Genomic DNA, 15,921 nt, shown 5'->3' on the forward strand with positions numbered 1-15,921 from the left:
AGCCCTCCAAGCCTGCTGGGTTTCTGCCAGCGAGCAACGAGGGAGCGTCAGGTCTGCCTCATCCCGTACCTTCAACCTCCTCGGGTTACACCGGGAGGAGCGAGGTATTGAGGAGTGATCGTGAGATGTGCGCCCCTCATGATCCCACCACGACGCCCTACGTGCCAGGCACGGTTTCTTGGACCGGCCAGGACGTATGCGCAAGTGGATGGGGAAGACCGAGAGGGCTGTCGCTGTTCCCCCTTCTTAGGAGGAAGGTTCTCGGAATATGCTCTTGTTCGATGGGCTTAACGGTCCCACTCTGCAAGATGCTGTGACTTCCGAGATCCAGAGGAACTTTGCCGAGGTTATGGCGCTGATTCGTCAGCACAATGACCTCGGGGAGGGGAAGGATCGCCGCTCCCAACCAGCAGAGCCACGTCTCGGCTCGACGTCGTTTTGGGGCCCGAGAGGGAACCCAAATCGACGGTGGGTCTGCCGCGATCGGAGCTTGCCGACTGTGTTGAACCAGGTAGTCTCTCGTCTCCGGACAAGAAGGCTCTCTCAGTTCTGGCCGGTCGAACAAGCTACTTCACCTCCTCTACTGCGACAGAGGCGTTTCTACGTGTCTTCGGACACCGTATTTGAATACCCCTTCGGTCCTCCTGAGGTTTCGACCTCGACGAGGACTGGAATGAGTCGGAGGACGGTATCGGCTCTCTCCTGTCAGGTGTCGATCAGCCCCCCCCACCCAGACGACGTTTCACAGATGGCGGCAGACACTTACCTACTACAGTATGAGTTCGTAACCCTCCTCGGGAAAAACGTTTTTCTCCTGACGATACGTTTTCCCAGGCTCTGAGAGGCCATCGCCGTAAGGCGATGGCTGCTCCTTTTCTTCTCCAACTGCTAGTTCCGCTGGGAAGGCGAGCCAGTATCCAATTCCTCCCCCATTCCCTCTCTCCTTACGGCTACGAGGGAAAGGGGAGGGATCCTACAGAGATTTCTCTGTAAGATCCCACGTTAGGGGCTGCGCTACCGGGGGACCTTCGGGTCTACCTGCCGTAAGCCCCAACCGGTCATTGAGGAGGGGATCCTGCCCCCTTTCTCGATTTCTATTCGGGAACGAGAGGACCACCAGCCGATATCGTTTGACGAATTCGGTGGGGGGTTTCGCAGAGTGCTTAGAATTCTACGAATTTCTAGCGCACTCAGAGTGTTCTAGTTTTTTTACGATCTCCAAACACTTAGCGAGACCACGGTCCAAGTGAGCGAGAATCCCCGATAATTGTTACACGATAATCGGGAACTCGCTTATGCTCGAATTCCTGTAATTTCTAGCATTTGGAAGAAGACTGCTGCTGAAAGAAGAGTATCTCACAGTAGGCGCTTAACCTGGAATAGAGAAGAACGGACGGGGACTTCCAGTTTGGCTTGAACTATCGTCTTCGGTATTCTGTTCACCATTGAAGCTTTCCTTTGGGAAAGACTTCTCCTTCACTCTCTTGACTAGAGAACGAAGGCGGTCGATCTCCAGTCCTTATTCTCATTCCTCGAGGGGAAAAGATTTTAGGATGGAGGTCGTGGTACAGAACCTACAAATATACTACGTATATTACCCTCGCGACATGATTCTTTTGACAGTTGAATTGTCCGGGGGGTAGGCGCATACCGTAGTTAACTCTACGGTTTTGTGACCGAGACGAATTGTATCTTAATTGAACTGCAACTCGGGTTGCCTGCAACCTCCCAGCAGTTATCAGTTTCGATTTTAGATACTTGGTATTGTCATGACAACACCAAATCAGCTTTTGTATTTACCGAAATCCGTTTCGGTTAAATATAATTGCTCGAGCGTATTCTTTATGCTCGATGGTTCTAGCCGAACGCATTCCTTCGTGGAATAATGGATTACCTGGCAACTCAGGATGACGAGTCACCGAGAGCTACTGCGTATTGAACTGCTGATAGCGGCTCAGTATCAGCTAGGTCTCGGAGATGCAACGGTCGGTTACGTCTCTCTCTCCCCTGGTTGGATTGACTACCGAACCGTATCTCTGCCCAACAATCATGGACTTAGGTCTCTGATTAACGGGGTGGATTCTCGCAATAATGAAGGACCATCTACTGCTGTGACGCTCGATTTCATCGCCTTCGACATTGCGAGAATTTTCAACAGAGATATCTCTGGACTCTTTCATCTTTCTGTTTACCGCACGGTAACAGAAGTCTGTACTAGTCAACCGCTGCATCGCACCGCGATAATGCGAATGATTTTTGCAGACATCTGAGTTTGTCTCAAAATATCTCGTATTCGTAGGTGTGCAATTTCATTGCTCGCCCCGAATTAACAGATATGTCAGAAGACATCGCCTACTCTCCGACCTGACAGCTCTACTTCCAAATGTTCAGCCCATGAGAAGCAGTTCTTCAGGCAGTAGTTCCCTGTCTTCATTACTGGAAAGCGCTCCGCTTTTATTGCAACTACGATCCTCACCGGACAGCAATGAATAGCGGTTAGCGTTCTCAGTCTTTGTAGCACAGGTTCAGAATCTTGAGAATCCTTCTCTCGGTTCAGCTGTGAAGACGTAGGTTGCATTTTCTGTACACCTTCGTCTTCAACGTCACATAGTGTTGTTTCTCCTTAGCCGAGAATCAACTTTACTATGAGATATCTTGCCATCAAGGACCCTCGGTCTCTAGAAGGCAATTGACTTTCGCCTGTTGGGCACATGCCTTAAGAGAGTCATCACCTTGCTTCTGGCATCGGTTGACGAAACAAATTATTTGTTTAGTCTCTTGGCATAACCCTTTTAAGGCGAAGGTCACGTGACTTGCTCGGTGCTTGGACAACTGCCTCCTACCGTAACGCAGTCAGTATGCCAGCTGTCAGAGCGCCCAAGTCTGTTACGCAACTGCGCTGTGACTTAGTTCGGAAAATTTGTTCCATAACAATCTTTTCTTCGTACCTAACGGCTTGTCACAGTACCCATACCATCGACACCCACCATTGAGTGTCTGTGTCCTATCCACTACCGAGAACAACAACTTCGCTGCAGACGGATAGACAGTATGGGTACAGGACAATCCACCGAAGTCGAGAAGAGGGATAGGTCATACGACCATTCCCTTCTTTTCCTCTGAGGTAATTGCATGACTTTTCCTGCGAAGTCAAGCATCCAGGGGATGGGGATTCGTGACGCTCGATTTCGTACCGAATTCGTAGCGAAGACTCTGAACCCGTTCGGTTCCTGGACGATGCGGTTTTAGAGTCCTTCACAATCCCCTCCCTAATGGACTTCACCGCCTTCGATCGCGAAGGAGATGCTGCTTTGTTCCTGTGAAAGCGCGCCGGACGCGCTTTCTGAAGAAACTCGACATCCCAGGCTGAGTGTTGAAGACTCTTCGTCAGCACCAAGATGACCTAGAAGTACACTCCCTCGAGTTACACAAGAAACTTCTCCGTGGCGCAGGTACTGAAGGCAGGGGTCTGGTACAACCAGACCACCGGCACCTCCTTCTACCTTTTGGATATTGCCCACAGGTCCTTGGATCGTTTTCCTTAGGACCCGTGGTGGCTGCTCAACACGTTGTCTAGCTAACCCAGACCCTAGCAGCTGAACAGCATCGAGTCCTGGTGTGACTGTAAGAATAGATAAGTGAATGAGAGAGTGACTGGCTTCTCTTCCTATCTTTTTCTACCCCTCTACTGTGGGTAGAGGATACGGTCATCACCTTGCTGGATAAGGACGAGATGCCGGTGAGCTACTCGACAAGAGTCCCATCCTATCCCTTTCACTAGGGATGGGAGCGAATATCCACCACTTACCTCCTACAATGGGGGGGAAGTGGATGCCAACAAGGAGACCAACCATAACGTTATGTTGCCTCTTGCAAATAGGAACATGTTCTTGTTTGCTGGTACGAAGAGATACGCTTGCCTCTCTTATTAGTACTTGGTCCAGAGGTCTGACCATTGATCCTGCGGTGCACACCCCGATCAATCGGACAGAGGCTTGGATCCCTCCCTCGCTCTTACGACCAGGGAGGCATTCCAAGGTTGGGCGAACACCAGTCTGTTCACAAAAGACTCAGATTCCTCCCACCAAGAAGTGAGTCTTCCTATTGTAAAAGGACCGAAGGTTTGTATGCCGTGTCGGAACAAATGACAATTTGTCCAAAATTGCATTTTTCCTAACTATACAAACCTGAGGTCCTTTTACACATAGCCCCACCTCATGCCACCCCTCACTCTGCAGTTTTTGCTTGGGCCAAAAGCAAAAGTGATTTGTTTACCTACCAGTCGCGCGCGCGCGACTGTCGGACAAGCAGTTAACTACCGAACCCCTTGTTCGAAAGCTTACGACCTATCCAGCTGCCGCTAGTACCTTCCTATTTGTAAAAGGACTCAGGTTTGTATAGTTAGGAAAAATGCAATTTGGACAAATTGTCATTTTTGTAATAAAATATTAATAAATTTAAGTTTAAGAATTTTTTAGTTTTTGGGCTATTAACCTAAGTTAAGAAGTTTAAAGTTGGGCCCCTTAAAAAGTTAACCGAATTTTTAGTGGGTTTTCTTGAGTTTTAACTAAGAAAATAGGCCATTTTAAGCATTTTCATGGGGGTTCCAAGTACATATGCGTGAGTTCTAACTATTCGCGGGGGTCTGGTACGCATCCCCTGCGAATACGGGGGACCATTGTAGTGTTATATTGTGTGTTTACATATGTTTTGCTTTTGATAATGCAAACTTATAACTCATCTAAACCTTCAATTCTCAAGCCTCAGAGAAAATGCTTTGGGGTTGGCAACTACCCTTCTGCTGGTTTTTTTAACATTTTTTTTTCTTGAGACTGATCCGGATTCCATTTGCAGCAGATGCAGGTCTAATGCTTGTAAAGTAACTAGTCCATGTTCTGAGAGTTGTTCTTGGTCTCTTGAGCAATGGAGGATCTTTGTCAAGAAGAGGCAACAGAGGAGAATTGAGGTGCCATCTTCCAAGGGGTTTGCCACTACTGGGTGGACAAGTCGGTCATTATCCTCGACTCGACATTTGTATACCGCAGTGCCAACCTCTTCTTGAAGGAACCCAGCGCCGGTCCATTCCGAAGAGCCAAAGTCAAGTCCAGGTCTACATGCTTGGTGATCTGAGAGAGGACAGCGTCCCTCCTCTTCAAAACCAAATTGGCACACTGGTTTGCCGTCTGGTGGACCAGGTAGGAGACTGCCCTACCTCCAGATTGGCACAGTCTCAAATGTTTGAGTCCTCCAAGGGATTAATGAACCCCTCCGAAACTGCATTCTAGGACACTGTGAGGGACCACAGGTCTAGCAAAGAGACTGCCAGGAAGGCTGCCATAGCAGTAGCGTCCAGGGTTACTGATTCTTGTTGTATGAAGACTAAGTCTTCTGTCCGAAGCTGTTGCAGCAAGAGTCCCGGAGGTAGGTGAACCAAGTCCGGGTCAACCTGTTTTGGCTAAAAATGATTATAACTGCCTATTTTGAAAGTTCAAATATCAAATGTATACCTCAAATAACATCGTACATCAAATATACCGTAAATTTTTATCTTATTACTGTGTTATTCTTTGAAGTTATATTATTAATATAATTTCAGAGTCATCTTAAACATTAGTACCCTTAAAGATATACCGTATACATACATACTTCTAATGCTTCTAGCCAAAACAGAGAGAGAGAGAGAGAGTTACCACTATGACTTATGTATCTTGTGGGGCAAGAAAGAGAGAGAGAGAGAGAGAGAGAGAGAGAGAGAGAGAGAGAGAGAGAGAGAGAGAGAGAGAGAGAGAAGAGTTGTCCTTACATAAGAGTCAAATTATTTATGAATTATTACATACTGAGAAGAGAGAGAGATTACATATGTACTATTTCTCTCTTCTTTCCCCCTCCGACCAATTTATTTTTAGAAATCTTCTCAACCTCTTTTAAGAAATTTTTTATCCTGTCATTGTTCTGAAATTCCTTTTCATGCTTTTTATTTGGACTAATACAACTCTTAGTTATGTGTTTGATTTAGAACGCCGCATTTACAGGTGTAGATGTTAAAGGTAACATTAAATAAATTGAAAATTATCTACCGCTGACTACGAATGAGAGAGAGAGAGAGAGAGAGAGAGAGAGAGAGAGAGAGAGAGAGAGAGAGAGAGAGAGAGAGAGAGAGAATTTGTCCTTACATAAGAGAGTGAAATTATTTATGAATTATTAAAGAGAGAGAGAGAGAGAGAGAGAGAGAGAGAGAGAGAGAGAGAGAGAGAGAGAGAGAGAGAGAGAGAAAATTACATAAAAATCATTGATTGCTAATCAGCATCACTCCTCCACCTGTCACATTAACTTGACATATTTGACAGCACTGGCTTCGAGCTTCTCTGGGAGAGGATGAGGGGAAAGAATGTTTTCACATGCATTTTGTAATTACAGTGATATTATTATTATTATTATTATTCGTATTACTAATATTTGTAGGTAGTCTATATTATTGTGACTTAATTTTAAACAAATGCCTACTCTTTCTCCATGGTCTTTATTTATTGTGTTCTTTTGTACTTTTTACTAATATACACTGCTCGGACCCCATACCTCCAACCTTTCTATTTTTAGATGTATTCTCAACTTTGTTGTTAAGAACTTTATTCTTCCGACATCTTTTGTTACAGAGGTCATGTCCGAAGATTACCGGTACATGTTCGAAGGTGACGACGAGGACAACATGTCTACGACGGATGCAGAGAAGGGCGACGAGGGGTCAGGATTGCAGAAGCGGAGGAAAAAGCGTCCGTGTGTCCTCCTGACAGACGAGCAAGAAAGGATGTTAGGGGAGTGGTTGCAGAAGCACCCTTTTTTGTACGACAGGGGGCTCAATGACTTCAAGGAAGTGGCCAAGAAGACGCGGCTCCTTGCTGAAAAGGCCAAGTCCCTTAATCCACCTTTGACAGGATCTCAGCTAAGTACCTGGTTGAAGTCTACTCGCACCAGGTATGGGCGGCTGACAAAAGTAAAAAACGGCCAGGTAGCAAAGAGGGACCTGACGGAAAGGGAGAAGTGGATTCTCTCTGAATTTAAATTCTTTGGGAAGCACATTGTCCGTCAGAAGAAGCCCAAGACCCTTAGATCTAAAGAGGTACGTATGTAAGAAAATTGTTCTACCCTGTATTGGTTTCATTTTAGTTTGTTTTTCATTATTAGTTAATTTCATAATACAGTGGTCCCCCGTATTAGTGGGGGATGCTACCAGACCACCCTACGAATAGTTGGAATCCTATAAAAATGCTTAAAATGGCCTATGTATTTTGTTAGTTAAAATTTAAGAAAAACCTACTAAAAATTTTTATACCTGTTTTTTTTTAATACAGTCAAGCCTCTGTTTTTGTATGCCTCTCATTTCGTACGTTTCAATTTAAAAAAAAAATTTTTTCTACGAACTTTTGTCTCGTTTATCGTAAATTTCCTCAGTTTTCATACACTCGGAAACACTCCATCCAGGGCCCAGTGCGTGACTGGGCCCCGTATTGAGCACCCAAACAAAGCATCCCATCTTCTGTCATGACCCATTCTGCTTTTGTGTTTGTTGTTTTTGTGCTTTTTGTGCTTTTTCGTTCGAGTGCAACTACTAAATAAGCCATCATGGGGCCAAAGAAAGTTCCAAGTGCTGACCTTTGTGTAAAAAAAAGGTGAGAAACACAATTGAATTTAAGAAAGAACTCATAGCAAAGTGTTGGAGGAAGTTGCATCCCAATGTCAGTGAGAAAATGCCTACAACAAGCGATGTTGTTAGTGAATTTAAAGCCAGCAGAGGCTGGTTCGAAAAATTTAGAAAATGAATGGCCATACATAATGTGCCTACTTGAAGGATTAAGGACATGTTTGCAAAGTGGTGTGATGTAAGAAATTTTGTGCAAAATTATCATCCCAGCAAAGAAGTTGTAATCCATGTCTCCAACAACATGTTTAATGACAATGTTGTGTTTAATTTTAGGCAAAAACGAACTGGGGAAGTAACCTCAGATAATGCCAGTAAAAAACAAAGAGAAGTAACCCCAGATAGGTCCTTGATACCTGAAGTCCTTCTGGAGGCAGATTCCCCTTCCAAACAATAACCTCTCCTTCTCCCTCTCCCCTCCTCTCAGTCTTCCATATGCTAACAAGTGTTTTCCATAAAGGTAAGAGTGATGTTAAATGTTCATTTATTCATTTCAATAGTCATTTATATTTTATATTTCTTTCTCATTGTTTTCTGTATGTAAAACTGTTTATTCCCAATAAAATATATTTGTTTCGATACTTATACAAACCCTCAACAAGTTGTGTAGTCTACCCAGCACCCGAGCGGACAGAACAGCATCGCATCCTTGTGTGACTGCATGAATGGACGAGTGAAAGAGAGTGTGACTGGCTTCTCTTCCTCCTTCGTTCTTCCTCCTCTACCTGCGGGCAGAGGGCCGCGGTCGTCACTACGCTGAACAGGAAGCAGATGCAGGTAAGCTACACGACTGAGCTCCATCCTATCCCTTTCAGTAGGGATAGGAGTGTTTATCCACCACTCCCCGACATGGGAGGAAGTGGAAGCCAACAAGAGACAAACCCATGACTTCATTTTGGCTCTTGAAGTAGGAACTAGTTCTTGTGTATTTGCTATTTATAAGAGGTACGCTTGCCTCCCTTTTCTAAATTTGGTCCAGAAGTCTGACCACTGATTGTGCGGTGCACACCCCGATCAGCTGGGGAGAGGCTAGGATCCCTCCCTTTGCTCTTACGACCAGGGAGGGAACCAAGGTAGGACGAACACCAGTCTGTTCATAAGACTCGGGTTCCACCCACCAATAAGTGAGTCTTCCTATTGTTAAAGGACCGAGGGTTTGTATACATATCGGAACAAATAACAATTTGTCGAAAATTGTATTTTTCCTAACTATACAAACCTGAGGTCCTTTACACATGGTCCCACCTCATGCCACCCCTCACTCTGCGTTTCCTGGGCCTAAAGCAAAGTGACTCCTCTCCTCGCAGTCGAGCTGACGGCCAACTGCCGGACAAGTAGTTAACTACCGAACCCCCTTGTTCGAAGCTTACGACCGGCTCAGCTGCCGCTAAGTACTTTCCTATTATTAAAGGACCTCAGGTTTGTATAGTTGGGAAAAATACAATTGTCGAGATACCTCAGAAGACGTATCCCTACCGAGTGGGGCCAAGCTGACACCAGTGTGAACACTCACATGAAAACCTGTGTGGCTGTTGAGAGACCGAAACAAAGTGCCCTGAATTGGTACACCGTCCCGTCGAGGATGAAGCAGAGGTACTTCCTGGAGGATTGATGGATGGGTATCTGGAAATAAGGCCTTCATGCACTCTCAATACCGCGAGGAAGAGAAGGCGATGAAGAAGATCATTAAGGAGAACATCCTCCCCATTGAAGAAGGCAAGATAGTGGACCTTATAATATACTACAAAAACCGTAAAACAAAAGACCTTATCATGAAAAATAACCCCTCACCGCCATCAGGAGACCCCCTCAAGCAGACGAACGTAGTATACCAGTACATATGTCCCGCCCAAGGATGTCCTGGGAAGTACATTGGAATGACTACCATGCGTCTTGCAAAGAGAATCCCCTGTCATGCCCAAGAAGGGGCTATCAAGAACCACGCCCTCACCGCCCACCGAGGCACAATCTCCCGCGACTGTATTATCCGTAACACCAGGATAATAGGGAGAGCACCCGACCCTCACCGTCTGCGCCTCCTGGAAACGTTACTCATCCAGGAGCAAAAGCCCTCCATGAACACGACATAGGAGGCCTTTTTGCTCCCGACTTGCATGCGAAGAAACACTCCAGTAACGGCAAACATCACCATATCGCCGCCCGAAAACGCCCCATTCAAGAGGAAAATACCACCGAAGAGGACATTAATACGATGAATAATACCAGCAGTGACGTCACGCGGCCTTTACCCAATCAAAATGAAGCCCGGCGTGATGATATGCAGCTGAGATACACCTGGAGTTGAAAGAACTAAAATCTTACTAATTCACTGTAGTATTTTCTTTATTGAAGTGATTGCTCTTTACATTAATATTAATATTTGAAAATTAGTAAATCATCTATCTTACAGAAAGCATATATCTCTGTAAGAGAGAGAGAGAGAGAGAATTATAGTTATGTGATATCATTTAATCTTATTAAACTTACTAATACAGTATTGATCAATATGTATTAATATTTTAAAATTAGTAAATCATTTTTGTATCATAAAAATGTATTTAGGCATGAAAATAACATCAAAATACAATAATTAGTGATTATTTATCGCCGGAAAATCCTGCAAATAGGCGAATTCACCGCAAATAATGGGTAGATATGGTCCAGGAAAAAATCCGCGAATCTGGAGAACACGAATATGGGGGGGCCCACAGTATATGTTTCGAGCATATACATATATAGTATCTTATATAAAATTATTCTCCACATTATGTAATTTCAATATTGATTTTATATAATTTTGTTCCTAAAATTCAATTTATGCATTATTTTATTGCTAAAAAAAATTTCCTTTTCATGGTTCACTAATGATTTGCAGAGCAACCAAATTAATGTAGTATACTGTTTCCATAATTAATAATCCATTTTCATTTTTCTTTCCCTACAGTCTGCTGCTGTTGCTGCCACTGCCCCTCCTGAGGAACCTGGCAAAGTAGTTGTGTCTGCTGGTGGGGATGAAGACGAGGTGACAGTCATCCCAGCCATTGAGGAACAGGGGCTTAAGAACAAGCAGAGGTGTGAGCCGGTATGTTAAGTTTCTGTTTTTCATTGTCTGAAATTAAATATAGTAAATCAGCACTCTATAATGACTAATGAAATGTTCTATTTTCTTTTCTAATTTTCTTTAGGTGATTGAAAATGCAGAGGCAACAACCAAAAAGGTGATTTTGGAGATCGAATCTAACCCAAAGGAGGCCTACTGGAATCTCCACCTGAAGAAGGTTGCCAAGGATTGCACTGAGATTGACTCTTTCTTCTATCCATACCTGCAGACGGAGATCAGTTTTTTGGTGCAGAAACTGCAGAAGGCCACGAAAGAAGGAAGACTGACAGCCAGTTTTGATTTGTTCCCGAGCACCAGACAGACATTTTTGGAAATGGAGCAACAGTCGTCCACTAGATCTTTTCCTTCTCACCCTCCTGCACCTGTGCCTGCACCTACACCTGTGCCTGCACCTGTGCCTGTACCTTCCTTTGCGCAACCTGAGCAAGTTTACCAGATGACAGGGCGCCAACTGGCTATGTATGTCCAGAGTCAGCGCGTGTCTCCATGGCCAAGCCATTCCCCTGTTGCAGGGTCTTCTGCGCCACTACATACTCCTGCTATGCCACCAGCACCTGCGATTGCTGTGGATCTTCATAATGTTAGCCTCCCCACTTCCAGTTTCTTTGATGCCTTAATACCAACTAGTTCAAGTGCCACTTCGACTGTTGTGTTGGAAAAGACGATGCCTCCTAGTTCAACAAATTAGTGTATTTCTGTTTTGTGAGTTTTTTTTCTTTTTGTGTTTTGGTAAATTTGTTATAATAATGAAAATATATTTGTTCCTACACGATATAGTACAAACCCGCAGTCCTTTAGAAAATACTTTCAGCAAAGGCTGGGAATGACCTCTAGACTTTTAAATAAGGTGGGTAGGCAGTTAACTACCGTTTGTTTGGTTGGAATCCCATCCTGCCCTAACGTATCTACTACATTCCAATTTGCTTTCAGCCCTCGTCTGATGTGCCTGTGTTTAAATCACGCTCTCGCTGAGTGTCGCCAACCATTTTTTCCTAGTGGGATGTTTCTTGTTTTGTCTGTTGGTGTGCTTGTTATTATTGTATAGTAAAGTAAACCCTGTATTTGCACCCTCAAGATTAGCTTACTCACCTGTTCGCTGATTTTTCTATGGAACCCGTATATAAATCATTCGCAAATAATTCAGGAATTTGTGGACTTTTTCGTCGAGAAACATTCACTAATTTAGTCTATTTTTTATTTTCATGACTTAATAAATTTTTATGATAAAAATTATTTACTAATTTTCAAATATTAATATCAAGTTTAATACTATGATTAAATAATTACATTGAATAATAAATACGTAATATAATAAATAATAATTTCTCTCTCTCTCTCTCTCTCTCTCTCTCTCTCTCTCTCTCTCTCTCTCTCTCTCTCTCTCTCTCTCTCTCTTACTGAGATGAGAGAAGTTGTATGTGTTCATATGTTGATTTTTTTTATGATAAAAATTATTTACTAATTTTCAAATATAATATTCAAGTTTAATACTATGGATTAAATAATTACATTGATAATAAATGTGTAATATAATAAATCCTCTCTCTCTCGTTCTCCCTCTCTCTCCCTCGTCTCTCTCTCTCTCTCATCTCTCTTCCTCTCTCTCTCCACCTCTCTCTCTCTCCTTACTGAAGATGAGAGAAGTATGTGTTCATATGTTGATTTCTTTATGATATTATTACCTAATAATAAGTAGTAGTAATTTTCCAAATAACGATAATACTGCTATTACAATATTAATGTATTTCTATAGTAAGATATTTCAAAATATTAAACAAGCCAAAATCATCCCCCAATCTTTCTTGTAAGCTATGAAGAGTTGGGGGAGCCGTCCAACCTGTCAAATATATCACATTACTTGACATTTCGGACCACAAGGGTTGATGTTGTCATTGCCTGATTAAATCAATTTCTCTCTCTCTCTCTCTCTCTCTCTCTCTCTCTCTCTCTCTCTTCTCTCTCTCTCTCTCTCTCTCTCGTCTCTCTCTCTCTCCTCCTCTCTCTCTCTCTCTCTCTACTCTAATCTCCATTCTCTCTCTCTCTCTCTCTCTAACCCATTGGTATTATCACATATGCACACTGTTTGTGTGTGTATGCATGTGTTTGTGTTCATAGTATTTTGAAAACTTGTAGTAAAGGTGTCAACCCCACGTAGAGTGGTACCACCAAGCAGTGCAGTCCCTATGTCTTCACAGCTGGAGGTTATCCACCATCTCATGCAAGCGAGAGGCTTTTCGCACCATGCAGCAGTAGAGATGGCTGGATATCTCAGACAGTCCTTTGCAGTGGTATACCAGGACAAATGGGCCGTCTTCTGTGGTTGGTGTTGTAGAAGGGGTATTGCTCCGGTCAGGTGTACTCTTCAGCAAGTCGTGGATTTCCTTGTCTTCCTTCGCTGAGAGAAGCTTCTCTCTGTTTCAGCAGTAAAGGGTTATCAAGCTGCCCTCAGTTTAGTCCTGCAGCTGAAATGGGTAGACATCTCCTCCCCTCTGGAGATTTAGCTTTAAATGAGAAGCTTCTAAAGGTCTTATCCACCCACGGACCTCAGGACCCCTTCATGGGACATGACTCTTGTTCTGAGGAGCCCGACTCATGCACCGTATGAGCCTTTACGAGAGGCATCAGACAGGGATCTGACTCTCAAGACTGTTTTCTTGTTTGCCTTGGCATTGGCAAAGAGAGTAGGCAAACTTGATGGACTCTCCTTCGATGTTAAACACTCGAGGGGATGGAGAGCTGTCGCCCAATTTCATCCCAGACTTCGTAGCAAAGACTCAAAACCTGTTGGTCCCTGATACCAGGTTTGAGTCCTTTAGAATCCCCTCCCTAGAGGACTTTGTTCTGTTAGAGTGCTGCAGCACTACCTGGAGAAGACTCTACATCTCCGGCCCGAGTGTTGACGAGACTTTGTTAGCACCGGCTCTTCCAAGAAAGAAGTGTTCAAGAACACGATTTCTTTCTGACTTCTTGAGACAATTAGAAGAGTGCACTCTGCTCCTAGCATATGCCACACTGGTACCTTATGTCCGAGAACTCACAAAGTCAGTATTGATCCAACCCTTGCATTCCTGAAGAACCTCTTTTTACCTTTGGAGAATGCCCATAAGTCCTTGGACACTTTTTCCTTGGGACCTGTGGTGTCTGCTCAACAAGTGTAGCCTACCTGGCTCCTTTAGTATAGGGTTGCATCTCGCCTAAGACGTATGGTTGTGGATTTGAGAATGAATGCGAGTGTCTGGCCTTTCTTTTCTTCTCTGCCCTCACATCCTTCTTCTCTTCCTCTGGGCAAAGAGTGGATTTGAGACATGACATGCTGGAACTGGTGACCGATACAGGTAAGTTATACAATCGAGCACCCTTTCTATCTTTCTTTTAGAATTATTGTAGCATCCCGCCCTTTCTTCTAACAATGGAAGGAAGGGGGCCCTGACAATAAGACAAACCCATTTTTTATATCTTTCCTTTCTGTCTCCAACTCTTCGATTCATCCCAGCTTATTTTGTATGAGTTTATGTGTCCTCCCTCATTAAAAAAAAGGCCAGAAGTCTGACAATTGATCATGCACTCCCTTTACTCTGATCAATCCATCAGAGGCAGTTCTCTTCCTCGCTCTGTTGACCAGGAAGGAATACAGGTGTGGCAAACTCTAGTCTGTTTTAGAGACTCGCTCAGATTCCTCCCTTCAAGTTTGAGTCTTGCTATTGTAAAGGACTGAGGATTTGTATATCGTGTAGGAACAAATCACTATTTTTTTAAAGTAAATTGTATTTTTCCTAACTACAAACCTGAGGTCCTTTACATTACATTATATGCCCACCTCATGCCACCCCTCAGTCTGACACCTGGCCCAAAGGCATATTACAATGTATATGTTCAGGCGGGATGGGACTTTCACCAACCAAACAGCAGTAAACTACCTAACCACCTTGTTTGAATGGCTAGTGACAATTTCCAGCCTTTGCTGAAAGTAATTCCTAACGTAAAGGATCTCAGGTTTGTATAGTTACGTAAAATACAATTTACTTTAAAAAATTCTGATTTTTTTAGAGTAATATCTTTTAAATGGTTATATGTAGATTTTAATCTGGTGCTATTGTTTCTTTGTTTTTTGAGTAGTACTTAGGGAATGTAAATAGTATATATGTATATTTTTTTAGTATAATACATTGTGTACAATGCTTATATTGTGTATTTATTAATTTTTCCTAAAAGCACTAATAATTTAATGTTATTTTATACAACAATACTGTAATACTATGCATTTAACAACATGCAAAGATTATTAAATTTCAATAAAGGAAAAGTGACAAATTTTAAAAGTAATTTTTATTTTTCCTAACTATATGAACCTGAGATCTTTACATAGGAATTACCATCACTGAAACTGGAAACTGTCTGTTAAACTTTTTATAAGGTGGTATGGTAGTTAACTACCTAACGATCAGTGGGGTACCCACCCATCCAGTCAGCAGTGTCACTTTACTTTCGGCCCAGGTAATTGTGTCAGCTTTAGGGGTGTTATGAGGCATGCATTAAATTATAAAGACCTCAGGTTTGTATAGTTAAGGAATAATGCAAATTACTTCTAAAATTTGTCATTTGTTCCTGCACAGTATACAAACCTTTCAGTCCTTTTATAGGAAGACTTACTTCTTGGAGGGAAGAAGCTAATTAAGACTGAACTGAATGGTAGTTTGCCACACCTGCATCTTCTTCCTGGTCGAGAGATTGAGGAAGAGGACCGCACCTCTTGACAGAATGAACGAAGTATAGGAACTGTATGTTCAACAATCAGACTTCTGGGCACTTTCTCAAATAGATGAGTAAAAAGCAGCATCATTCTAGATGAAAGGTTTGATTGAATTTTGTAGAAGGCAATGATAAGGCTATGTATAAGCAATGGGTTCACATTGTCTGTCCCTCTCTCCCCTTGCTCGAGAGAGGGAAGGTTTGCCTCTATATATTTGAGAGATTATAGAAAGGATGCTCAACTGTATACACTCACCCGCATCAAAGCCCATTCCAGCTCAATAACCTACTCTCTGCCCACAGGGGAGTGGGAGATTACCAGTCACTCACACACTTTTGTTCGCAACCGTACACC

The 15,921-nt window shown here is 43.2% G+C and overlaps 1 protein-coding gene across 1 annotated transcript; it reads left to right on the forward strand.

The window, feature by feature from the left end:
• Positions 1-6,657: 6,657 nt before the first annotated feature.
• On the forward strand, positions 6,658-12,169 carry LOC135205736 (uncharacterized; the record flags this gene model as incomplete). The annotated part of the gene is given in 3 exon segments (XM_064236829.1): positions 6,658-7,117; positions 10,641-10,778; positions 10,882-12,169. Coding segments are annotated over 3 exon segments (1,222 nt in total), but the record flags the coding sequence as incomplete, so codon positions are not given.
• Between the last annotated feature and the right edge of the window lie 3,752 nt (positions 12,170-15,921).

Source organism: Macrobrachium nipponense, chromosome 24 (assembly GCF_015104395.2).
Source record: "Macrobrachium nipponense isolate FS-2020 chromosome 24, ASM1510439v2, whole genome shotgun sequence".
Taxonomy (NCBI): Eukaryota; Metazoa; Arthropoda; class Malacostraca; order Decapoda; family Palaemonidae; genus Macrobrachium; species Macrobrachium nipponense.